The sequence below is a fragment of the Coregonus clupeaformis genome, chromosome 39 (assembly GCF_020615455.1).
Source record: "Coregonus clupeaformis isolate EN_2021a chromosome 39, ASM2061545v1, whole genome shotgun sequence".
NCBI lineage: Eukaryota > Metazoa > Chordata > Actinopteri > Salmoniformes > Salmonidae > Coregonus > Coregonus clupeaformis.
The window spans coordinates 12735670-12761761 of NC_059230.1; the positions used below are offsets into that span (position 1 = coordinate 12735670).

A 26092-nucleotide genomic window follows, 5' to 3' on the forward strand; every position below is an offset into this window, starting at 1 on the left:
TGTTTTTACTTTAGAGTTAAGAATATTTGTAAAGGGGTCACTGAAATTCAATTGATTATACAGAATGCCAATGTGTCCGTGGCTAAACATGGTATATATGTTCTACTACTCCTAATGTTCACTGGCATTTGGGATGGATCGTTGCAGATATGCCGTTTAACCCCGTTGTACATGTGTCAAATGACATTATCCGACATGAGAAGGTCTTCGAGCGAAAAAATACATGTTCCCCTGTTTTCCCCATATTTTCCCTGGCCTTTTAAAAAGGGTGGAAATGGTGGGCTCCCCACGGCAAACGGCCAATGAAAACTCAAACCAGACCTCTTACCATTTTCCAACATAGGGTCATTCTAATAATAATTCCTGCTTGACATTTTCCTCGCTGGTCACTGGTTTGGCATCTAGTAAATGGCAACCAACCATTCATTATCAGTCGCTCTTTTACTGTAATAGAATGTTATATGAATAGATGTAAACCCATAGGGTTACCTGTTGGCAACACTAGTAATTCTTTTTACACGGAGTAGTGTTTGAGAATACTGCTTTCTGGGTCCTTCAAGCCATTCCATAAAATCGAAGCTATCCCCTCTCCCATATGCACTATCGTAGATCTGAGAGGATTGAATGGGTAGAAGGAAAATGGTAGTAAAACCATCTTGCCCTCTGATAGTCAAGGTGGAACATAGAGATAGTCAGACGACTCTTTTTTGTATCTGTCCCACTAAGACATCTGTGAGCAAACAGGCAGCGCCATGAAGGCCATCTCCATTTTGAAGTAGTCAATTTCCTTCTTGCACAACTTCTATGAGTTGGTAAACAAACTGAAAGGGTGCATACTGTGTGGTTTGAACAGGTATAAAGACAAGGTGCATACTGCCACTTGCAGTTATGGAATGTTTGCTCATGAGTACAATTAATTGGCTGATCCTGATAACCTGGATGGAATGAAGTGATCCTTCCTTAACAAATAGGAAGTCACAGCCAGTTGACTACTTCAAAATGCAGATTGGCATTTATTGTTATTAATCTTGCCCTGGAGGCAGCTCTGCAGAGTGAGCACTAGATGGCTCAGCCACAAAGTCATACAATCAGATTTTAAACCTAACCCTAACCCTAACATTAACCCTAACCTTAACCACACTGCTAACCCTAATACCTAACCTTAAATTAATTTTTACAATGTGGCCAATATTCACCTTGAAGCTGAGTCATTAGCGGAAATCACTCAGTTCTGCCTCCAGAACAAGACTCATGACAATAAACGTCAACCTGCCTTCAAAATGGGGCAAGTCCTCAATGCCGCTTCTCATGCTAAAATGGCTTTTGGGCGCTACAGTTTTCTATCTAAGTCTATGAGGTGGAATTGTCACCCTATTGCTTATACCTATCCAAACCTCCTAGATCCTTTCAGTGGGGGCTAGGGGTTTATTTGGGATTCAAGAGATTTCTCTCTTCAGCTCGGCTGATAACTCAACTGTGCTGTAAATGCCGCCATCAATGTAGAAAGTTGCTAAAACCTTGAGAGACCTCTGGAGAAGATGACACCACAGAACTCGGAGGGAGAACATGAAGACAAAGGAGAATTGCCTGGCCCATTTGTGTAAAGGTTAGGTCTAGGATAATGAATAACCTGGCTACATGGAGTGCTCGGCTACGCTCTTCCCTAGCTGCCCATAAGCTCATTTCAGGTGACACGGGAGTAATGTCAGCTTCAAGGGAAAGGGAAAGGTGTGTGAGCTCTCCATCTCTCCATTCCAAGTTAATCCCCTTCCCTGACTGCCGGGTTGAAAATTATCCAGCACTTACCCATAATTACTTTATTTTTTCCATATCGATAAACCTGATATGTAGCTCTATTCTTCAGCTGAATTTGTGTTAAAAATGTTAGGTACATTATGGTGGGAGGAAATGTAGGACTCTACTTTTGAGAGATATGAAGTGAGAAAAGTAGCTTTTTAAAGGTTGGTAAATATGCCTAATGGAATGGCTTGTGTATGTCATTCAAAATTCAAATGGACAAGGATAATTCCGACTGATGTATATCAGTGGTGGGCGGTGCAGTTTAAGATGAGGGAAGACAATTCATTTTTTTAATGAGGATGGCCTTATTTCTATTACAGCATATTGGATGACTGTCATTCATATTCCATTCACCCAGTTCAATGTAACATCAATAGGTTTAAGCTACTACATGATACTCACATGTTCCCTATACCCATCATGAGGTTGCTACAACCTAGCCTATGAATGAAAGTTTTCAAAGTAAGTGCACATGTTAAGAGAAAAATGTGAGTAATCAAGGTGACAGAAAATGACACATTCAATACCGTCTTGCACACTCTTGCCTGAATCTAGCTGATCTAGGGTGTAATCATTAGTCCAACAGTTGCAAACAAGAGTTTCTATTGGACAAATTCAAGTATGTTTATCCCCGTTTTGTTCCATTTGCTTCCGTTTAAGAAACATTTTTCAACAGAATCGGCGGAATGAATACACCCCTGATCACACGCAGCCACACACAGCGCATTTGGAAAGTATTGAGAACCCTTGACATTTTCCACATTTTGTTACGTTACAGCCTTATTCTAAAATGGAATGGATTAAATTGTTTTTTTCCCCCCTCATCAATCTACACACAATACCCAAGAATGACAAAGCAAAAACATATTAAATGTATTAATAATAAAAAACTGAAATATTACATTTACCTAAGTATTCAGACCCTTTACTTAGTACTTTGTTGAAGCACCTTTGGCAGTGATTACAGCCTCGAGTCTTCTTGGGTATGAAGCTACAAGCTTGGTACACCTATATTTGGGTAGTTTCTCCAGTTCTTCTCTGCAGATCCTCTCAATCTCTGTCAGGTTGGATGGGGAGCGTTGCTGCACAGCTATTTTCAGGTCTCTCCAGAAATGTTCAATCGGGTTTAAGTCCGGGCTCTGGCTGGGCCACTCAAGGACATTCAGAGACCTGTCCCAAAGTCACTCCTGCTTTGTCTTGGCTGTGTGCTTAGGGTCGTTGTCCTGTTGGAAGGTGAACCTTCGCCCCAGTCTGAGGTCCTGAGCGCTCTGGAGCAGGTTTTCATCAAGGATCTCTCTGTACTTTTCTCTGTTCATCTTTCCCTCGATCCTGACTAGTCTCCGGGTCCCTGCCGCTGAAAACCATCCCCACAGCATGATGCTGCCACCACCATGATTCACCGTAGTGCCAGGTTTCCTCCAGACTTGATGCTTGGCATTCAGGCCAAAGAGTTCAATCTTGTTTCTCATGGTCTGAGAGTCCTTTCGGTGCCTTTTTGCAAACTCCAAGTGGGCTGTCATGTGCCTTTTACTGAGGAGTGGCTTCTGGCCACTCTACCATAAAGGCCTGATTGGTGGAGTGCTGCAGAGATGGTTGACCTTCTGGAAGGATCTCCCATCTCCACAGAGGAACTCTGGAGCTCTGTCAGAGTGACCATCGGGTTCTTGGTCACCTACCTGACCAAGGCCCTTCTCCCCCGATTGCTCTGTTTGGCCGGGCGGCCACTGTGTTCTTGGGTACATTCAATGCTGCAGAGATTTTTTGGTACCCTTCCCCAGATCTGTGCCTCGACACAATCCCGTCTCGGAGCTCTATGGACAATTCCTTCAACCTCATGGCTTGGTTTTTGCTCTGACATGCACTGTCAACTGTGGGACCTTATGTAGACAGGTGTGTGCCCTTCCAAGTCATTTCCAATCAATTGACTGTACCACAGGTGGACTCCAATAAAGAAACATCTCAAGGATGATCAGTGGAAAAAGTATGCACCTGAGCTCAATTTTGAGTCTCATGGCAAAGGGTCTGAATACTTATGTAAATAAGGTGTTTCAGTTTTTACTTTTTTATACATTTGCAAAAATGTATAAAAACCTGTTTTTTGCTTCGGCATTATTGGGTATTGTGTGTAGATTGATGAGGAAAATGTTTTATTTAATCACTTTTAGAAGAAGGCTGTAACGTAACAAAATGTGGAAAAAGTCAAGGGGTCTGAATACTTTCCAAATGCACTGTACAAAACAGCATGATCCCTTTGATCATTGTATAATTATTTCTCGCATCTACGCACTCTCCTCTTCTCACCTGCACAACACATCAGCTGTCTGTGACCAGGCGAAAAAAACGTTACAAGCCAAACCTTCATATCACAAACGCTAAACACTGCCTACATCGTTGTCACCATATTAGCTAACGTCATAGTCAACATAGCTACTAGAACTAACGTGTTAGTAGCCCACTACAATCATGCAGTACAGTGTACAGTCATTAAGCAGTTGAGCAGTTACACCGGTGGGCCCCGGAAACAATAAATTAATAAAACCAAAAGCTTACCTTGACTTGGAAAAGTTCCAGTGTTGGATAGCCATAGCCAGCTAGCTAACATAGCATCCCTCTCTGTTTGAGCCGGGTGTTTGAGTAGGCTAAACATCCACTAGTTAAGTGCTCACATGTTATGCACTGTAATGCTAACAAGCTGTAGCTTATGCTTTCAGTATTAGATTCATTCTCTGATCCTTTGATTGGGAGGACAACATGTCAGTTCATGCTGCAAGAGCTCTGATAGGTTGAAGTCAATGTACCCAGAGGAGGACGGAAGCTAGCTGTCCTCCGGCTACACCATAGTGCTAACCTACAGAGTGCTCTTGGGGCTACTGAATCCCTTCATTGCAAAACAGTGGTTTAATCAATTATTTGGTGACGTGAATATATTTAGTATAGTTTTATCTAAAAAGGATAACTTTTTAATGTTTCACTACTAGAATTTCTATTAAATTCACTGAGGAGGATGGTCCTCCCCTTCTTCCTCTGAGGAGCCTCCACTGGTGTAAACTCAGCAAAAAAAGAAACGTCCTCTCACTTACAACAGTGTTTATTTTCAGCTAACTTAACATGTGTAAATATTTGTATGAACATAACAAGATACAACAACTGAGACATAAACTGAACAAGTTCCACAGACATGTGACTAAGAGAAATTGAATAATGTGTCCCTGAACAAAGGGGTGGTCAAAATCAAAAGTAACAGTCAGTATCTGGTGTGTCCACCAGCTGCATTAAGTACTACAGTGCATCTCCTCCGCATGGACTGCACCAGATTTGCCAGTTCTTGCTGTGAGATGTTACCCCACTCTTCCATCAAGGCACCTGCAAGTTCCCAGACATTTCTGGGGGAATGGCCCTAGCCCTCAACCTCCGATCCAACAGGTCCCAGACGTGCTCAATGGGATTGAGAGCCGGGCTCTTTGCTGGCCATGGCAGAACACTGACATATCTGTCTGGCAGGAAATCACGCACAGAATGGCTGGTGGCATTGTCATGCTGGAGGGTCATGTCAGGATGAGCCTGCAGGAAGGGTACCACATGACGGAGGAGGATGTCTTCCCTGTAACGCACAGCGTTGAGATTGCCTGCAATGACAACAAGATCAGTCCGATGATGCTGTGACACACCGCCCCAGACCATGACGGACCCTCCACATCGATCCCGCTCCAGAGTACAGGCCTCGGTGTAACACTCAGTCGTTCGACAATAAACGCGAATCCGACCATAACCCCTGGTGAGACAAAACCGCGACTCGTCAGTGAAGAGAAGTCCTGTCTGGTCCAGCGACGGTGGGTTTGTGCCCATAGGCGACGTTGTTGCCGGTGATGTCTGGTGAGGACCTGCCTTACAACAGGCCTACAAGTCCTCAGTCCAGCCTCTCTCAGCCTATTGCGGACAGTCTGAGCACTGTTTATTGCCCTGGCCACATCTGCAGTCCTCATGCCTCCTTGCAGCATGCCTAAGGCACGTTCACACTGATGAGCAGGGACCCTGGGCATCTTTCTTTTGGTATTTTTCAGAGTCAGTAGAAAGGTCTCTTTAAGGTCCTAAGTTTTCATAACTGTGACCTTAATTGCCTACCGTCTGTAAGCTGTTAGTGTCTTAACGACCGTTCCACAGGTGCATGTTCATTAATTGTTTATGGTTCATTGAACAAGCATGGGAAACAGTGTTAAACCCTTTACAATGAAGATCTGTGAAGTTATTTGGATTTTTACGAATTATCTTTGAAAGACAGGATCCTGAAAAAGGGACGTTTCTTTTTTTGCTGAGTTTATATTGACATTAAAGCTCTTTTCATCTGGATTTGACTAATAAAACCAACTCTTATTTTAATTTTCTCACTTACATTGACATGAAATATAATCACCATAGATAAGACAGTGATACTCATGTATGACAAGTCACTCAGCCTTGTCTATCATCGCCAAACTCACTGGCTCCAGGTCATCTATAAATCTCTGCTAGGCAAATCCCTGCCTTATCTTAGCTCATTGGTCACCATAGCAACACCCACCCGTAATATGCACTCCAGCAGGTATATCTCACTGGTCATCCCCAAAGCCAACACCTCCTTTGGCCGCCATTCCTTCCAGTTCTCTGCTGCCAATGACTGGAACGAACTGCAAAAATCTCTGAAGCTGGAGACGCTTATCTCCCTCATTAACTTTAAGCATCAGTTGTCAGAGCAGCTTACCGATCACTGCACCTGTACACAGCCCATCTGTAATTAGCCCACCCAACTACCTCATCCCCATATTGTTATTTATTTTGCTAATTTGCACCCCAGTATCTCTATTTGCACATCATCTTCTGCACATCTATCACTCCAGTGTTAATACTAAATTGTAATTATTTTGCACTATGGCCTATTTATTGCCTTCCCTCAATAACTTACTACATTTGGACACACTGTATATAGATTTTCTATTGTGTTATTGACTGTCTGTTTTGTTTATCCCATGTGTAACTCTGTGTTGTTGTTGTTTTTATCGCACTGCTTTGCTTTATCTTGGCCAGGTCGCAGTTGTAAATGAGAACTTGTTCTCAACTGGCCTACCTGGTTAAATAAAGGTTAAATAAAAAATAAAAATAAACATCTGGCATATGTAAACCAGCTCTCCAGTGCAGTACATCAGGTTTCCATGTTTCTGTTGAAGGAGTCATGAATCTTACCCTGAGTGCACTGACTTGGGGGCCATTTTGAAAGTAGTCCCAAACAAGTGGTCCAAAATCCTCCCATGCTTCCGCCAGCTCTTTCAACATGGCCAACGCGTTGAATGTGCTATTTGCCTGAAACAAGATAGAGAGATACAGTGTGGTGATTAAAATATGGAAAATTCCATCTCTACCCCTCCTCCATTTCAAGGCATTCCCACTGTGCTATCACATTTATTTCGCAGCCAATCTGACCTTGAGAACACACTGCTTCTTCGTATTTTCACCTATCACCATTGTGACGAATGTAAACTGGGTTATTTGCACTGAGATGTAAACAATTGGGCTGCGCCGGGTGTAAAGACAGGCCCCTGTGGCAAGACCGAGCCGCTCGCTGTGAAGTCGGTGGATCCGCTCATCCAATATCTTACTGGATATTCTCCAAATCCAATTCCCTACAGCTTCTCACCATTGGTTTGGTTTGTTTATGCAGTTATCAAAATGATGTTAATATCGGGAGAAACGTCATGAAAAATAGATAATCTCCCCTGAGTGTATTTTCTATCTCCTCTCTCTGGCTCTTTCTTTTCGGTTTCTGGAGAGATGTTCACAGCGTGTATCATCACGTTTTTATTTACCAGCTAACCTAAATGCCCCGTCTTGGTATGATTCGTGAAGTGAAAATATGCAATTAGATACAATCGCAAACTTTTTAATTATTCAAGCTATTTACATAGACACCCAAAGTCAATATCCCCCACACTGTTTTGAGTGTTGTGAACACAGATTCCACAGTCTTGCAGACATCCATTTTCTTTCAGTCTACTTGACTGACTTAAATTCAAATTGACACCAACCCTGGCAGACATAATGTGTGCATACAATATGAGTTTCTCCTTTGCTTTACCTCTTTCACCATTAGTCTAGTTGCAGGTGTATCAGGGGTGTAAAGGACCTTCCCTTGGATTAGGGGCCGAAACGTACTCCAAACATTACGTAGGCCAGGAGTTCCCTCAAGAGTGTCAATCAGTACTTTGCAGAAGGCACCTGGTGAGAGAGAAAAATCTATTGTACACTCAAAAACATGTGTAAATACACGAACGACTCCATTAATGTGTAGCTAATAACACAATGGCTGGGGACAGAGGAAGGAAGTGAGCAATAATATTTATACAGCAGACTAGCACAGCTGAATACATACAGTAGGAGTTGGGAGCCAGGAGTGCTCAACACTGAGGGAGAAAACAAGTCAATATGCTCAGCTGCATTGGGATCATTATTCATTTATCCAATCTGCCAATGTGAATGTTGCCAGGTCGGTTGGAGCGCTGTGTAGGTTACACAGGACCATAGACCTGTGGGAACAGCACGGTGAAAGGTGCTGCAACCTTCACTTGTTTGTGTTTCTCTAGGGGTGTGAGGATGTGTCAGTCTGTCCTGTCCAGCGTCTCTGTTTACCGGTATGTCTGTCTGTTTGCCTGCCTGTCTGCCTATATTTGTCTGTCTGCCTGCCTGTCTCTATATCTGTGTCTGTTTCTGTCCACCTCTATGTGTCGCTGTGTCTTAGTCTAACTGTCTGTACTTCTATGTGCGTCTGTCTGTCCGTCTGCATGGACTCAGGTGCGTAGGTCTATACTTGGCTCGTCATCTCGACCCAAAAGCCTCTTCCACCTCTTTTATGACAGTGCTCCCTTAACCGCTGGCTACCTATCCCGTCAGTGATTTGTGGCCATTTTGAGTGCAGGATGTGCAATAAACGTTAGCCTTTTGTCTTGCGGCCATCCCTTCTCAGGTGCTCCGGGGAGACTCTGTCGAGTGTAATGGCCGCCCTCACTCCGGACAGCTGTTTCCCCTGACCACACATAATTTCCTATAATCACATGGCTTAGACAGGAAGAACAAAGTGTCACATGGCTTAGAGCTCTCCTTTCAATAAATATTGATATCAGGATGAATCTCTTCCACCCATTCTTATTCGTATTAATATTTCTCTCCCCGAAAACTGTGACGTACCATCATATTCTGACCAAAGGTGTCCGATTTATCACACAATGGTGGCGGTGAGGAACTGAATCCATATTTTAATCAGGGAGGTGCAGCCAAGTAATTGCTCAGAGCCTCTAGTCAGTCCCTCATCTTACCTGGCGAATGTAATACATTTGAGTTCGGCACAGTGCAGAAACAAGACTCGCTCACACACACACGGACACTTTACTCTGGACACGTACACACACAGTCACACACCTACCTAACGTGACTAACACACACATCACTCACTCAGACTGGACCGCTTCCAACATTCAAATAGAACTCTCCGGAATGTCATTCAAACACGACTTTCTCTAAAGCGAAAGGCATACAATATTCCTTTCGTCACTCACACACAGATACAAACATAATATTTGTGCAGACACACACACACAAATGTACACTAACATGTACAAACACTGCTCTACTGCAACTTCTACATCCAACTAAGGGCAATCAATGTTTTACAAACATGTCAGTTCACAGGAGCCTCCCTGTACAAAAAAATTAAAATATCACTCTGTATGCAATAGGCCAGGGCCTGGTTTCCCAAAAGCATCTTAAGGCTAAATGTATTGTTACAACCATAGGATCATTGTGTTTCTAACAATGAACTTAGCCTTAAGATGCTTTTGGGAAACTGGGCCCAGGAATCCAACCCTGTTCCTGGAGAGCTACCATCCTGAAGATATTTCGCTCTAACCCTAATCTAGTGCACCTGATTCTAATAATTAGCTGGTTGATCAGCTGAATCAGGTTAGTTACGACTTGGGTTGGATTAAAAACCTACAGGAAGGTAGCTCTACAGGAACAGGGTTGGAGAGAACTGCTATAGGCTCTATCCATCATACATTTCAATGCCCTATGCACACCTTTTTTTCTATGATATGTGTTTCCCAAGCACAGTGGGGGGTGTAAACAATCGATTCAAAGGGCTAATCTCATTTCTCCATTGTGCGAGGCCATCTTTTGAAAATGCTGCCACGGACAGCAGTTTACTACCCTGTTATTTTCTTTAATGATGCTATTGGATGGTGCCTAATGCCAACAGAAATTAATTTGGGTGGGGTATTTTTGGGGGGGGGTAATTACCAAGCAACTTTTATAGCCTTTATTGTTGCTATTTTATTATTCCACAGAGTACACTTTGAGTCTTGCAAATGAGACGTACTGTATATTGGTTAATTGTAAAGAGACATGTACATTCCCATACTCATGTACTGTACAGAACAATAAAAATAAGCAAGTAAAGCTATTAGCATGCAGACAGAGGAGTTGGCACTCATTTCAAATGGCTGCTGCATTGTTTTACTAATTTGTAGTGGCACCAGCACACAAATCCACTTTAGGGTGTAACTTTATTCCCGGGAAAAGCCAAACGTATTAAAATCTCAAGTTTTTTTCTGCGGATCCTCGAACTAACAGGCAATTAATGGAACAGGATAGAGCCGCCCCTAATTAGTACAATCCAAAAGACATTACACTTGAGAAATTGTGCTCGGTGGTAAGCGGAGGGACAAAAACATTTGTGTAATGAGGAACTCGGCACTGTAAATAAATAGGTTGACTTGACATGTCCGATCCCTGGTGTCACATACGTTAAGGAACGGCGAACATGTTTATTAACTAATAAACACACGAAACAGTAACCAAAACAACAAACTTAACCGTGACGGTCCAAAGGCTAACACACAAGCCTTAACATGAACATAACAAAATCCCACAACGCAGGCAGGAAAACTGGCTGCCTAAGTATGATCCCCAATCAGAGACAACGAGCGACAGCTGCCTCTGATTGGGAATCACACCCGGCCTAACATAGAAATACAATACCTAGAATATATTCACACTCTGACCAAACTAGCTAGAGTTCTATAGGCCAGGGCGTGACACCTGGTAAGGTTTAAGATTCTCTCGTTTTTTAGTTTGGCGTCTCCTGGCCTCAGAAAACTTTTCCACTCTGAAAAACATAGATGAATATCTTAGCACCCAACTATTTGTCAAGCTGAACAGACAAGGGCTCGGCTGCATTTTAAAACATTACCATTTTTGGAAAACAGACAAAAAAAACGGGCAACATATTTTAATGTCATTGGGAATTGCAACCGCATGTGTATGCCTAGCAGGTAACTGTTATACTAAATGGATTTGTTGTCATTGGAGGAAGCCTATTGAAGCCCATTTCTCAGAACAATACTTCAGTGATCAGGGGAATCATACATGTCCACATGACAAATGTGACCTTTGAAGCATTGATGAATGTAATTTCTGAACATGGTAGAGTGCCATGTCTGAGCTGTGTATACATTACCCAACATTGCTATTTTGACCCCTAAACGAATCCAAGACTGCATAATAAGCCCTTTGCACAATAATAATAATAATACGCTATTCCAAGGCTTGATATAAAAAAATAACCTATGGATCTATCATTATTTCTAATATTCGAAAACGGCTATAAATATCACAATAATTGTCATACATGTTTCTACATGAACTGTTGTACAACACAATTCCTTAACAGTAAGATAGCATTTACACATGAAAGAAACCTCCATGGACTGTTCAAAACTGATTTTATCATTCTAGGAGCATAGCACTAACATTGTAAGAAAGTTGAGGGGAGGGTCACGTGACCTTTGACAACGATGCAAGCTTGATTTCTCAGCTCACCTCCAATTCCTTCTAAATTTGTTATTTTCATAAGTGTTGAGATTTAAAGTATTACTAACAACCTTGGAACATGTCAATGTACAAAGGTGGGGTCAAAAGAAAAGATGCAAGCCCTCCGGTGAAGAAGACATTCAGGGAAACTGAGAGCCTCTATAAAGAGCTCAACAACGCCATTTTGCAGGCCTCTAGACAGGCTATGGAGGAACAACATTGCAGCCTGGATGCTATTGTTACCTCAGCCATGGAAAAGGCTGTGGACAACATTCTGACACCAAAGACTGCAGCTTTGCAGGTCCAGGTGACTAAAGCCAACGATTCAGTCAATGCCTTGGCCGTGGAAGGCTTGAGCAAGTCGCTTAATCAGACCAAGGGGAAATATGACCAGCTTCACTCCAAGGTGCGCGAGAACAAACGAAAGATGACAAACAACGAAAAAAATATTGAGTACGTCCTTAAAAGTGACAGAAATGGTGGACAGAAATCTTACGTCAAATTTGAAATTGGTGGGACTTGACAACTCCGAGGAAGGGTCGGACGCCGTTGGTTCCTAAAAAGAAACCTGCCAATTTGGAGCCCTTCATTGGTAGGCTGGGACATCTGCATCGAGAGGGCTCACCGCGTATTCAGCAAAAACATTGAGCCTGAGTGGCCACACACCCTGATCTTTAAACTGCTGGATTACACCAGGCTATCCTGCAAGGGGCGAGGGCCGTTTTCCCCATCAAGCACAAACACCAACATCTGCAGTTCTTTCCGGTTACAGTGCAGAGACCACAAAGAAGAGAACTGCATTCACTCCGGTAAAGAAGAAGATGACGGCACTTGGTCTACAGCCATTTCTGCAATATCCTGCTCTCGTAAGCTAACACATTGAGGCAACAGGTTTATCTTCAACTCAACCAGGGAGGCAGAGGATTTATTCTGATCAACATTTGAGGCGAACAGGACTTCCGACCCAGGCCGCAGCGCCTGTCCCGGTTTGGATCGCAGAGAAGACAAAGTCACATAGGAGATGGACATCTCTTCACCCCGGGATGGAGCAGTAGCCACTGTGTTGTGGCTGACTAGCTTGCTAGCTAGGTCCTTGAATTGTTTGGCTATTGTTAGTAGAGATAAGCTAACCTTAGCTACAGCTCTGTGCTTCACAGAACCGAGTTTACGAAGTAACTGGCGTGGCGAGTGGTTTTGTTGTGAGGACTTTACTGAACCATATGGATAAATAGTGTTTCTTCTGAACTGAAAGAATACTTTTTTTTTTTTGATAAAGGTAAGCAACTTACTGTTAGTAGTAGGGGGAGTAGTTGGCTGGCTAGCTAGCTAAACTATCAAGAAACACAACAATGGTTCAGGAGGAAGACTGCCATAACATGTATGGATGATTACAACCCAGTCTCAGGTTGGATAATTAACGTAGCTAAGTTGCCTTTGGACTGAAATATGCATCCTCTGTTGTCTTTAACGTTACTGCATGTAATAGGGACATACCTAGTAGATTGCTTGCTCTGCAGCTGAAGCAGAATGAGTCGAAGGCATCAATTAATGGTATACGCACAGACCCTAAAGCAATAAATTATTTTTTTTATATATTTTTATAGTGCCCTTTACTCATCAGAAGCTACACTTCATATGCAAAGGTGCATGTTATTTATGCAGAATTTGGCTTTACCTAAATGGGATGTTTAGACAGAGCTGCTGGAACAACCCATAACCTTAGAAGAGCTAGGGGATGTGGTCAGGGCTCTACAAAAAGGGAAATCTCCCCTGCTTGATGGGATCCCTGGTTCTATGGGATAAAGTTGGTCCCGTGATTTTGGACTGATTTGGTCACTCGTTAGGGACCAGAACATTTCATTAATTAGGTCACGTGTAGCTCAGTTGGTAGAACATGGTGTTTGCAACGCCAGGGTTGTGGGTTAGATTCCCACGGGGGGCCAGTATAAAAAATGTATGCACTCTAACTGTAAGTCGCTCTGGATAAGAGCGTCTGCTAAATGACTAAAATGTCAAATTAATTACTCTGTTACAGAAGAAGGGAAAAGACCCGCTCGAATGTTCTAGTTACCGACTCGTCTCCCTGATTTGTGGGGATGCAAAAGTATTGGCCATGTGTATTGATCTCTTGGTGTGTAAGTTAATACACCATGACCAAACTGGCTTTGTTAAAGGGAGATTGGCTGCAGATAATGTACACAGGTTACTGCATGTTATTGACATTGCTGACAATTTACCTCACGACTACGTTGTTTTGTCTCTTGATAATGAAAAGGCATTCAACCGGTTAGAATGGGGATATGTATGGATGGTTTTGGAGCAGTTTGAGTTTGATCATAATTTAATCTCTATGATAAAAACATTATATAACAGCCCGACTGCTTCAGTGACAACTGGCACCTGTCAATCGTCTCCATTTCCATTACAACGCGGATCTAAACAAGGTTGTCCTATGTCCCCACTGCTTTTTGCTCTGTCACTAGAGCCCCTTGCACAGGCTGTCAGACAAAGTATGACTATCTCTCCAATTGCAATTCATGGGTCTACACACTTTATCTCACGTCATGCAGATGACATCCTTCTGTTCCTATCCAATGTTGGGTCCTCTCTCTCTCATGTACTGGAGTTGTTTGATGAGTTTAAAGAGCTGGCAGGATACAAGATAAACTGGACCGAATCTGTGTTACTTACTTTAAATGAAGCAGCTAAGAATGCTCAGTTACCCTCTTTGGAACCAATACATTTACATTTACGTCATTTAGCAGACACTCTTATCCAGAGCGACTTACAGTTAGTGAGTGCATACATTTTCATACTGGCCCCCCGTGGGAAACGAACCCACAACCCTGGCGTTGCAAGCACCAAGCTCTACCAACTGAGCTACAGGGGACTAAGCACCAGCCTTACTTATTTGGAGGTTAAAATACATCCTACTTTGCAGAAAATTGTTAGAGACAACTTATGTGGCCAGTTGCAAAGAATTAAAAAGGATTTGCAGAGGTGGTTTAATCTAACTATTGTTACAGGGCAGAGTTACCACAGTAAAAATGAATATCTTGCCCCGGGTTAACTTTTTATGATCCCTTTATCGCCACCTCCAACGTTTATCTCTAACTTTATATGGAGTGGAAAACAGGCTATAATCAAACTCACTACTTTGCAGCGTGCTAAATGCACAGGAGGATTAGCTGTCCCGAATCTCAATTTCTATTATTGGGCTTTTCAAATAAGAGCATTACGAGTGTGAATGGACCGTCAAGCAGTTGTACCTTGGAGAGCTATTGAATCTGATCTGGTTAAACCGCATCGACTAGAACAGTTTGTATTTGCTGGGGTTGGTAGAAAATATCTTAGTTTTAGGTTTGGTATCATAGTTCTGAACTCCTTGAATATATGGAAGAGGGTGGAAAAGGTCATAGGTCATCAGACAAAATTCCATCAGTTATCTCTAATATGGAACAATTTCCATTTAATGACAGGTGGACATCCTTTCACACAGGCCTCTTGTGTTTATGTTTTGAAGGATCACATTTATTTCAAATAAAATCAAATGTATTTATAAAGCCCTTTACAGTTGAAGTCGGAAGTTTACATACACATAAGTTGGAGTCATTAAAACTCGTTTTTCAACCACTCCACACATTTCTTGTTAACAAATTTTGGTTTGACAAGTCGGTTAGGACATCTACTTCGTGTATGACACAAGTAATTTTTCCAACAATTGTTTACAGACAGATTATTTCACTTATAATTCACTGTATCACAATTCCAGTGGGTCAGAAGTTTCCATACACTAAGTTGACTGTGCCTTTAAACAGCTTGGAAAATTCCCGAAAATTATGCCATGGCTTTATAAGCTTCTGATAGGCTAATTGACATCATTTGAGTCAATTGGAGGTGTACCTGTGGATGTATTTCAAGGCTTACCTTCAAACTCAGTGCCTCTATGCTTGACATCATGGGAAAATCAAAAGAAATCTGCCAAGACCTCAGAAAAACAATTGTAGACCTCCACAAGTCTGGTTCATCCTTGGGAGCAATTTCCAAATGCTTGAAGGTACCATGTTCATCTGTACAAACAATAGTACGCAAGTGTAAACATCATGGGACCACGCAGCCGTCATACCGCTCAGGAAGGAGACGCATTCTGTCTCTAGAGATGAATGTACTTTGGTGCGGAAAGTGCCAATCAATCCTGAACAACAGCAAAGGACCTTGTGAAGATGCTGAAGGAAATAGGTACAAAAGTATCTATATCCACAGTAAAACGAGTCCTATATCGACATAACCTGAAAGGCCACTCAGCAAGGAAGAAGCCACTGTTCCAAAACCGCCATAAAAAAGCCAGACTACGGTTTGCAACTGCACATGGGGACAAAGATCGTACTCTTTGGAGAAATGTCCTCTGGTCTGATGAAACAAAAATAGAACTGTTTGGCCATAATGACCATCGTTATGTTTGGAGGAAAAAGGGGGTACTTGCAAGCCGAAGAACACATTTACATTACATTTTAGTGTCACGCCCTGGCTCTGGGACTCTGTTATGTTGAGCCAGGGTGTGTAGTTTCTATGTGTTTGTGTTCTAGGTTCATTATCTAGCTCATGTGTTTTCTGTGTTGGCAGGGGTGGTTCTCAATCAGAGGCAACGAGTATCAGCTGTTGCTTGTTGTCTCTGATTGGGAACCATACTTATGCAGACTGTTTTCCACAGTGTATTGTGGGATCTTGTTCCGTGTTGGTTTGTGTATGTACCCAAGGACTTCACGTATCGTTTTGTTGTTTTTGTTCGTGTGGTGAATATAATAAAAGTATGTTCGCATTCCACGCTGCGCATTGGTCCACTCCTTTCAACGATCGTGACAGAAGATCCCACCAAAACAGGACCAAGCAGCGTGTCCAGGAGCAAGCGTCGGGTAAGGAGCTGGAGAGGTTGGCGATGGCCCAGGTGGGCCAATGGTGGTCCTGGGAGGACATGCTCGCGGGAAAAGGGCCATGGGCTAAAGTTAAGGCCCTGGCGAGAGAGGAGGTACGGCGCCAACAGTGCCGTCGTCAGACAGGCGAGAGGCAACCCCAATAATTTTTTAGGGGGGGGCACACGGCATGGATGACGGGGCAGCAGGAGGCAGCTACAGGGCGTATCGGGAGAATAGGAGAGGAGGCCACCAGGTTAAGGGGGCTATTGGTCCAGAGGGAGCAGGAGTTAGTGGGTCAGAGGGAGGAGCTACTGGAGGCGATAAGGGAGAAGGAGAGAGTAGAGGCACGGCGAGAGGAACTGTGTAGGCAGCTGAGGGAGCGGAGGGTTATGAAGAAACCCAGTCCCGCTCCTCACACCAAGCAAGTGGTGTGTGTCACCAGTCCGGTCCGGCCCGTTCCTGCTCCCCGCACTAAGTTAGTGGTGCGTGTTCCCAGTCCGGCCCGACCCGTTCCTGCTCCCCGCACTAAGTTAGTGGTGCGTGTTCCCAGTCCGGCCCGACCCGTTCCTGCTTCCCGCACTAAGTTAGTGGTGCGTGTTCCCAGTCCGGCCCGACCCGTTCCTGCTCCCCGCACTAAGTTAGTGGTCCGTGTTCGCAGTCCGGCCCGACCCGTTCCTGCTCCCCGCACCAAGCTTATGGTGCGCGTCGCCAGCCCGGTCCGGCCTGTTCCTGCCCCTCGCACCAAGCCTATGGTGCGCGTCGCCAGCCCGGCCCGTCCTGTTCCTGCTCCCCGCACCAAGCCAATGGTGCGCGTCGCCAGCCCGGCCCGGCCTGTTCCTGCTCCCCGCACCAAGCAAATGGTGCGCGTCGCCAGCCCGGCCCGGCCTGTTCCTGCTCCCCGCACCAAGCCAATGGTGCGCGTCGCCAGCCCGGCCCGGCCTGTTCCTGCTCCCCGCACCAAGCCAGGGGTGCGCGTCATCAGCCCGGTCCGGCCCGTTCCTGCTCCCCGCACCAAGCCAGGGGTGTGCGTCGTCAGCCCGTTCCGGCCCGTTCCTGCTCCCCGCACCAAGCCTGGGGTGCGCGTCGTCAGCCCGGTCCGGCCCGTTCCTGCTCCCCGCACCAAGCCTGTGGTGCGCGTCGTCAGCCCGTTCCGGCCCGTTCCTGCTCCCCGCACCAAGCCAGGGGTGCGCGTCGCAGCCCGGTCCGGCCCGTCCCTGCTCCCCGCACCAAGCCAGGGGTGCGCGTCGTCAGCCCGGTCCGGCCCGTTCCTGCTCCCCGCACCAAGCCTGTGGTGCGCGTCGTCAGCCCGGTCCGTTCCTGCTCCCCGCACCAAGCCTGTGGTGCGCGTCGTCAGCCCGGTCCGTTCCTGCTCCCCGCACCAAGCCTGTGGTGCGCGTCGTCAGTCCGGTCCAGCCCGTTCCTGCACCCCGCACCAAGCTTGTGGTGCGCGTCGTCAGTCCGGCACAGCCCGTGCCTGGGTCACCGGTGCCTGGTCAGGTACCGGTCAGCTGCTCCACACCGGAGCCTAAGCAATCCGCTCCACCGATGTCCAGTCCAGCTCCAGCCAGCGGGGCCAGACCGGACCAGGGGCGCTACGGGGGGATTGTTGGAGGGTGGTGGTCAAGCCCGGAGCCGCCTCCGAGGAGGAATGCCCACCCGGCCCTCCCCTGTTCGGTTTATGTTTGGCGCGGTCGCAGTCCGCGCCTTTGGGGGGGGGTACTGTCACGCCCTGGCTCTGGGACTCTGTTATGTTCAGCCAGGGTGTGTAGTTTCTATGTGTTTGTGTTCTAGGTTCATTATCTAGCTCATGTGTTTTCTGTGTTGGCCGGGGTGGTTCTCAATCAGAGGCAACGAGTATCAGCTGTTGCTTGTTGTCTCTGATTGGGAACCATATTTAGGCAGCCTGTTTTCCACAGTGTATTGTGGGATCTTGTTCCGTGTTGGTTTGTGTATGTACCCAAGGACTTCACGTATCGTTTTGTTGTTTTTGTTCGTGTGGTGAATATAATAAAAGTATGTTCGCATTCCACGCTGCGCATTGGTCCACTCCTTTCAACGATCGTGACATTTAGTCATTTAGCAGACGCTCTTACCAGAGCGACTTACAGTTAGTGAGTGCATACCATCCCAACCGTGAAGCACGGGGGTGGCAGCATCATGTTGTGGGGGTGCTTTGCTGCAGGAGGGACTGGTGCACTTCACAAAATAGATGGCATCATGAGGAAGGACAATTATGTGGATATATTGAAGCAACATCTCAAGACATCAGTCAGGAAGTTAAAGCTTGGTCACAAATGGGTCTTCCAAATGGACAATGACCCCAAGCATACTTCCAAAGTTGTGGCAAAATGGCTTAAGAACAACAAAGTCAAGGTATTGGAGTGGCCATCACAAAGCCCTGACCTCAATCCTATAGAACATTTGTGGGCAGAACTGAAAAAGCGTGTGCGAGCAAGGAGGCCTACAAACCTGACTCAGTTACACCAGCTCTGTCAGGAGAAACGGGCCAAAATTCACCCAACTTATTGTGGGAAGCTTGTGCAAGGCTACCCGAAACGTTTGACCCAAGTTAAACAATTTAAAGGCAATGCTACCAAATACTAATTGAGTGTATGTAAACTTCTGACACTCTCTACTATTATTCTAACATTTCACATTTTTAAAATAAAGTGGTGATCCTAACTGACGTAAGACAGGGACTTTTTACTAGGATAAAATGTCAGGAATTGTGAAAAACTGAGTTTAAATGTATTTGGCTAAGGTGTATGTAAACTTCCTACTTCAACTGTATATATCAGCAGATGTCACAAAGTGCTTATACAGAAACCCAGCCTAAAACGCCAAACAGCAAGCAATGCAGATGTAGAAACAGATGTATTTATAGTGAGATTGGCTTGCGCAGATTTCAGGATATTGAAGACGACTATTCCCTGCCAGGATCCTCATACTATCTGTATCTGCAGTTAAGTTCAGCAATGAAGGCTTATGGTGTACCCTGGAATTTGCCCTTGCCACCCAATGGCAGGCTGGATAGGTCCAGATAGGAGTTCTAGAGGGCTAGTAGCAGAGATATACGACACACTTACAGGGAAGACTTATAAGAAATTACCAATGGAGGTTGTATGGGAGACAGAGTTGGAGAGGATGGAATTAACCCCTGATTGGGATAGGATATGGTCAAATCTGAGCGAGGCATCTAAGAATCTTAGCCATCAGCTCATTCACCTCAAATTGATTCACAGAGAATATGCAACTCCATATAAATGTTTTCTGATTAAAATAATACATCCAATCTGCACACACTGTACAAACAATGCTGTAGGTACTGTGATGCATATGTTCTGGGATTGTCCACATTTTGGAGTGACATATGCTCAGTGCTGTCAAGAATGATGAGGGTTAACCTTATCTCAGATCCTTGCCTGTGCCTGCTGTGCCTGCTGACTGATGATTCATCTTTATCTTTGACACTTATTCAACATAGAATTCTACTAGCTGGATTTACAGCAGCAAAGAAAACTATTGTGCAGTTATGGTGGAATTCGGGGCTGGCTCCTGAAATGTACTGGATGTTTTTCAGAATATTATTAATTTGGAATGCACAACATCAAAACGTAATAGGACGAGGCTGTCCACAGTGCAAACATGGGCAGGGATATCCTCCGCCATGAGGGACCAACTGGTAGGCTGAGTTGCCTCTCTTTTCTTAGCCTTTTTTGTTAATTTCTGACTATCTCTACTATTTGAGAAGTTTGCTACGGGCTGTCGGCAGGAGATGGGTGGGAGGCTTGACCAAATTTGTACATTCAATTGTGTTTTACTTATGTGATTTTTCATGGGCTGGAGCTGCATGTACAGTATAACTCCCAGTATTTTTATCAAGGCCAAGGTAGGAATATCGTATTCATTCTTTTGTTATCCTCAAATTGGCTTACTGTTTATTCTTTGAAGTGGGGAAAAGATCATGCATTACTAGATGATGTCAGCAGACTAGTCCCCGATGTTTTGGAATGCTTCTATTTAGGGGCTGGTTTTAAAGCTCGCGCAGGGGGATCTTTTCTCTCCACAGTCTGTCTTCCTCCCCCAGGGGGGTCATGGGTACTCCATGTATAACATTGTGTGGTGTTGACTGTGTGTTATGTCTGTTCTGTTCTGTCAATGTCATTTTATTTTTGTAGAAATTATTATTTGTTGTTGTTGTTGTTGTTGTTGTTGTTGTGTAAACTCAAAACATGTAATCACAAAAACAAAGTAAGAACATTGAGGGAATTATCTGGTCACCCTGATAAAAATATTGTATGCAGTGTGAATTGCGGGGTGGCGAGGGGGGCTCAGCCCTGTCGAATTAGACATGAGCTCCCCTAAATGCAACAAAAGTCTAACTTTGGGGGGGGGGCTCTAATAACCATTCACCTATTTGTTTAAAATGCAATTTTGGACTGATACAGTGGTAAATATGAAAAAATTAAAGCTTCAGCAATTGAAGTCAGTATTTTGATAGGTCAAGGCAGAGTGCACTATTAACAATACTTACTGGAATTGCTGCTCCTGACGTTGTCCAGTGTCTCATTATTTTCTGCGTCATTCCTCATCGCTCCAAAAGCAGGGAAATGCATGGTGGTCTTTGTGGAGTTGGAGGTTGGTGCTTTACCACAAAGTAGGATGTTCAGACTACCAAACGCGTCTGCTCTGAAATCCAGCATATCAGCGGCCTTTAACCACATTGAGTTCTGCAACTTGTTTATCTGCATTGGTGGGGTGTCATTGGGGGAAGATGCACAATAAAATATCAGAACATGACAGTGTAGTACTTAATTTATTTACTTCAAGACGACTAATTGATATGATACAACCCAATATCACGCAATTTCTCAATAGACTTGTCTTCATTTTTCCATTACTGTTATTGATTACAATGAGTCATACAAGCCCGGGTTACTGGGCGACACAGGTGTTCTCGACAGAAACTAATACTGAATGTTATTGGATTTCCATGTAGGCCCACTATTCTTTCAGATGGTAAATAACTACCACACCAACCTCATCAATCACGGGTAAGGCATCCTCTGTAGTTTTTCTTACTAATCCAAATGTCTCGGACGGAGTCAAATCCAAAGCCGAAGGTAGCTAAATGAGGGAATAAGAAGTTGATTTAGCAAACATTGTTGATTTATATCCAATATATAATGTGTATTTGTTTGTAACAGGCTCAGTGTTTTAAAGGGTAAGTTCTGTATTTTACAACTTAATGTTAGATGGTTCCTCAATCTGAATTGCACTGTTGCCCCTATCACTCCCATAGATTTTTAGCTAGCGTTGGCTAAAGCTCGCTCATGTTTGTAGTGGCTATTTAAAGAAAACCAAACAATGGATTAAAGTTTATTCTTGCCAGTAGACTACTTTCACGGTGAGAAACCTAAGATTAAGTTATACATTCTGAACTTCCACTTTAAGCTAACACCTCAGATGTTACCTCAAACACCACAGGTATTTGCAACAAAACTGTCCGACAGAGAGTAGTTCTGCATTTTCTTTTCAGGTGCATGTCTTCAGTTTAAAACAATGGTTGCTTGAGGATATACAACACTATATAAAGTACAGTTACTGTATCAATGGAAAAACAGCCCAGACACTGCATTTTTTCCAACAGTGCCCTCTTTTAAAATTATTGGGTTCATGAGGCCTGTGGTAAGTTTTAGTCCAAGCAATGTCAAAACCAATATCTTCCCCAACAATGTTTTAAGGGGATGTATTTTTATAAAATGGCAGGAATATGATTCATAGCCATACCACATATCTGATGGCTAAAACACAATGGCACAAGGCAGCCCAGCCACTGCACATGTCCTTTAAAACACTATAATGTCCATGTGTCAGGAGTATGCTAACATGAGTCCCTGTTGACCTTCACTGAGAAAAACAATATAGCTCAAATCCATAGAGCGAGAGCGCTAAAGAGAGAAAATGAATCCTAAATCCCCCATTAGTATTTATGAAAAGTATAAGCCACAGATAATTTACAAATTCAAGGAGGTGTCACTAGAATCCCTGTTTATCCCGCAGCCCTTTTTGAACTCTGAGTTAAATTTTACCCTTGGCAGCAATACACAAGGAAGCCGAGACGCGCTGATTGGAAAAACATCGGCATCTCACTCAGGAAATATGGGGTGAAACAGCTTAAAATCACAGCTAAGTAGTCAATGGGCAGAAAGAGAGGTCTTGGACTGTATCGTATTAATGGCTTGATAAGTAGACCCATGGCACAAGGCAATCTCTCAGAGCCATTCGGTAAACTATATGATGTTTCGCTCTTTATTCTCCACATTATCTGTCATTTCTCAGCTGTGTTTCCAAGGGAGGCTAGAGCATGGAATGGTGTTACAAAAATAGAACACTAATTTCATTGTGGACTCAGAAACCACAAAGGTTACCAAGACAGTGACCTTACTAGATGTAATGGGAACTGCAACGGGTACAGTAACTTCAGAAGGAATGCCCCCAAAATAACCTCCTCAGATTTTTGTTGTTTCAGAGTTCATAACATCCATGCAGACCATTATGTGACTGAAAATGAGTTGGGGACAAAAACTAATAGTAATAGCTGTGTAATTTACTGTACAACATAATAAGACTGGTTTTCACTATACATTTACCATGTGATAAGGGCTATATCTCAAGATGTTTCATAATGTGTAGTTGATTCTGTTGATGCTATTGATGTCGTACAGTGCATTCGGAAAATATTTTAGACCCCTTAATGTTTTACATGTTTTTTGTTACGCGACAGCCTTATTCTACATTTGATTAACTATATATTTGTCCTCATCAATCTACACAGAATACCCCATAATGACAAATAAATGTTTGCAAATGTATTAAAAATAATAAACTGACATTTATTATTCAGACTCTTTACTCAGTACTTTGTTAAAGCACCTTTGGCAGCGATTACAGCTTTGAGTCTTCTTGGGTATGACACTACAAGCTTGGCACACCTGTATTTGGGGAGTTTCTCCCATTCTTCTCTGCAGATCCTCTCAATCTCTGTCAGGTTGGATGGGGAGCGTCGCAGCACAGCTATTTTCAGGTCTCTCCAGAGATGTTCGATTGGGTTCAAGTCAGGGATCTCGCTGGGCCACTCAAGGACATTCAGAGACTTGTCCCAAAGCCACTCCTGCATTGTCTTGGCTGTGTGCTTATGGTTGTTGTCCTGTTGGAAGGTGAACCTTCGCCCCAGTCTGAGCACTCTGGAGCAGGTTTTCATCAAGGGTCTCTATGTACTTTGCTCCGTTTCTCTCGTTCCTGACTAGTCTCCCAGTCCCTACCGCTGTAAAACATCCCCACAGCATAATGCTGCCACCACCATCATGGAGATTCTTCATACCCAAGAAGACTCAAGGCTGTAATCGCAAAATGTGGAAACATTTCTAAAAACCTGTTTTTGCTTTGTCATTATGGGGTATTGTGTGTAAATTGATGAGGGGAAAATGCAATTTAATCAATTTTAGAATAAGGCTGTAACGTAACAAAATGTGTAAAAAGTCAAGGGGTCTGAATACTTTCCGAATGCTCTGTATATTGCACTGGTTCTACCAGCCATCAGTCCTATCAGGACTTTGTGTTCTTATGTATGGCTGTATTGTCCCCTGTAGCTATGCGTCCAATGCTGATGACAAATCGAATTTCCCCTCTGGGTATCAATTACATTCATTCAATTATATTATTCTATGTTTAAAACACACTATCCAACCACCTTGTTTTCCTAAAATATCCACATTGCAAAAGTCATATCGCTAAGCTACTGTAATGTGCACCTGGACACTTGTATGACAAGAAGATAGCACCAGTTACTTTCTGTCCAACGCTCCCTATAACCTCGCTCTGTTGTGCTCTGTGCTCCCTTCAAAAAAAAATATTAAGTCTCAACACAACTAAATCACCACTATACCACTCAATGCTGTCTCGATAAACCCAGACTATTTTTTTCTTTCTAAAGGCCCTTTCTTTATGTATTTATTATCACCACTTTTCTCCAACTCCAAGCTCTCAGAGTGTGAAAGAGTATTTTTTTCCCCTCCATTTTGCTCAGGGGGGCCAGATGACTTTTTTTTGCCATATCTTGTCTGTCGTTTTCTTCGATGACTGAAAATGCCTCCAAGCTTAAGTTGTTCAAATGGCTTTTTTTCCCTTCCTTGAACTTCTTGCCTCATCACTTATTCATTGCTTTTGCTGTCCCATACATTTTCTCTCAAAGATAAACTGGGAAGGAGAGTGCACTCTTTTGTCGCCTCTACAGGAAGTAAGGTTTCAATGAAATCCAGCAAATATCAATGCTAAATAAATCAAATTGTATTTACTTTACAACAGTCAGTGGAGACCAAGAGAGGAGAAACATAGAGAACAAACTTCAATTAAAGAGGTTGTTCAGACATTTTGCCTCTGGTGCTCTTGAGCTAAAAGGGGTCCCCTAAATCGCCAGAAATACTGGCCAGAAATGACCTAATTTCCCCACGCCCATGAGCAAAAGCATATTGTTAGCCAAAAACGAAGGATTGTGTGGTTCCTTGAGTTAAGTGACTAAACATCCATAAAGCATCTTTAATGAAGCACCAAGCTCAGCTTCTCAGGTTTAGGAAAAATATCTCTCACCTTGGGTTTTATTCAAACATACTTTGCCCCCACAGCCATCCAAACCGTTATATCATCATGGCAACATAATATATACGTTTCTAATTTTGTCAGAAAGTGGTTTTCATTGCAAGTTAAAGCGTACTGTTAGCTAACTAGCTAACGTTAGCTGGCTGGCTCACTAGCTAACATTATGTGTATGATCTGTGTAGTAATATTATCTCAGAAAGTAATTTGCATTGCTGGTTATAGCCTGATGTTAGCTAGCTAACTAACATTGAACCTAGTTGGTTAGCTTTAGCTAGCAATGACAATCTGTTTATATTGATAGTACTCTATGGATTGTGATTATGGTTCATTGTTTAGCTAGCTAGCTAGCTAGCTACATGTCTAAACAAAAGACTCCAAGTTAAAGCGTACTGTGAGCTAGCTAGCTAACATTAGCTGGCTGGCTCACTAGCTAATATTATTGAGACACTCTCACAAATTGCATAGGTACAATAAACAAAGTAGGTTAAAATGGTGAGTACCTTTGACAGTTTTGAACTTAGGATGCTCTGTTTGGTGCAAGTTTGAAAAAGTGAACTCATGCGTTGGAGACAATGAGATACAAGACACAAGATTCAGTGAGGAAAGTACTCTGGAGCGCGTAATTTAGAATATAAACCCACACACTCATGACAAAATATATAGATGTATAGTATAGTCAGGTCCATCATTATTGGCACCTTTGATAAAGATAAGCAAAAAATAGTAAAATAAATAATACACATACTGAGCTATATTGTATGGACTTTTTTTGTACTATTATATTATTTTAAACTAATACAATTATAAACAAATAGATTTAGTTTAACAAG

General features: G+C 43.4%; 1 protein-coding gene across 1 annotated transcript in view; it reads right to left on the reverse strand.

The window, feature by feature from the left end:
* The window catches only part of LOC121554258 (phospholipid-transporting ATPase ABCA1-like), a 223508-nt gene that overhangs the window by 168628 nt on the left and 28788 nt on the right, over positions 1–26092 (reverse strand). The window contains exons 8-11 of the mRNA XM_045211911.1: positions 21645–21731; positions 21139–21349; positions 7907–8046; positions 7018–7134 (exon numbers count right to left, since the gene is read on the reverse strand). Coding sequence (XP_045067846.1) covers positions 7018–7134; positions 7907–8046; positions 21139–21349; positions 21645–21731 — 555 coding nt within the window. The remainder of the gene's footprint in view (positions 1–7017; positions 7135–7906; positions 8047–21138; positions 21350–21644; positions 21732–26092) is intronic.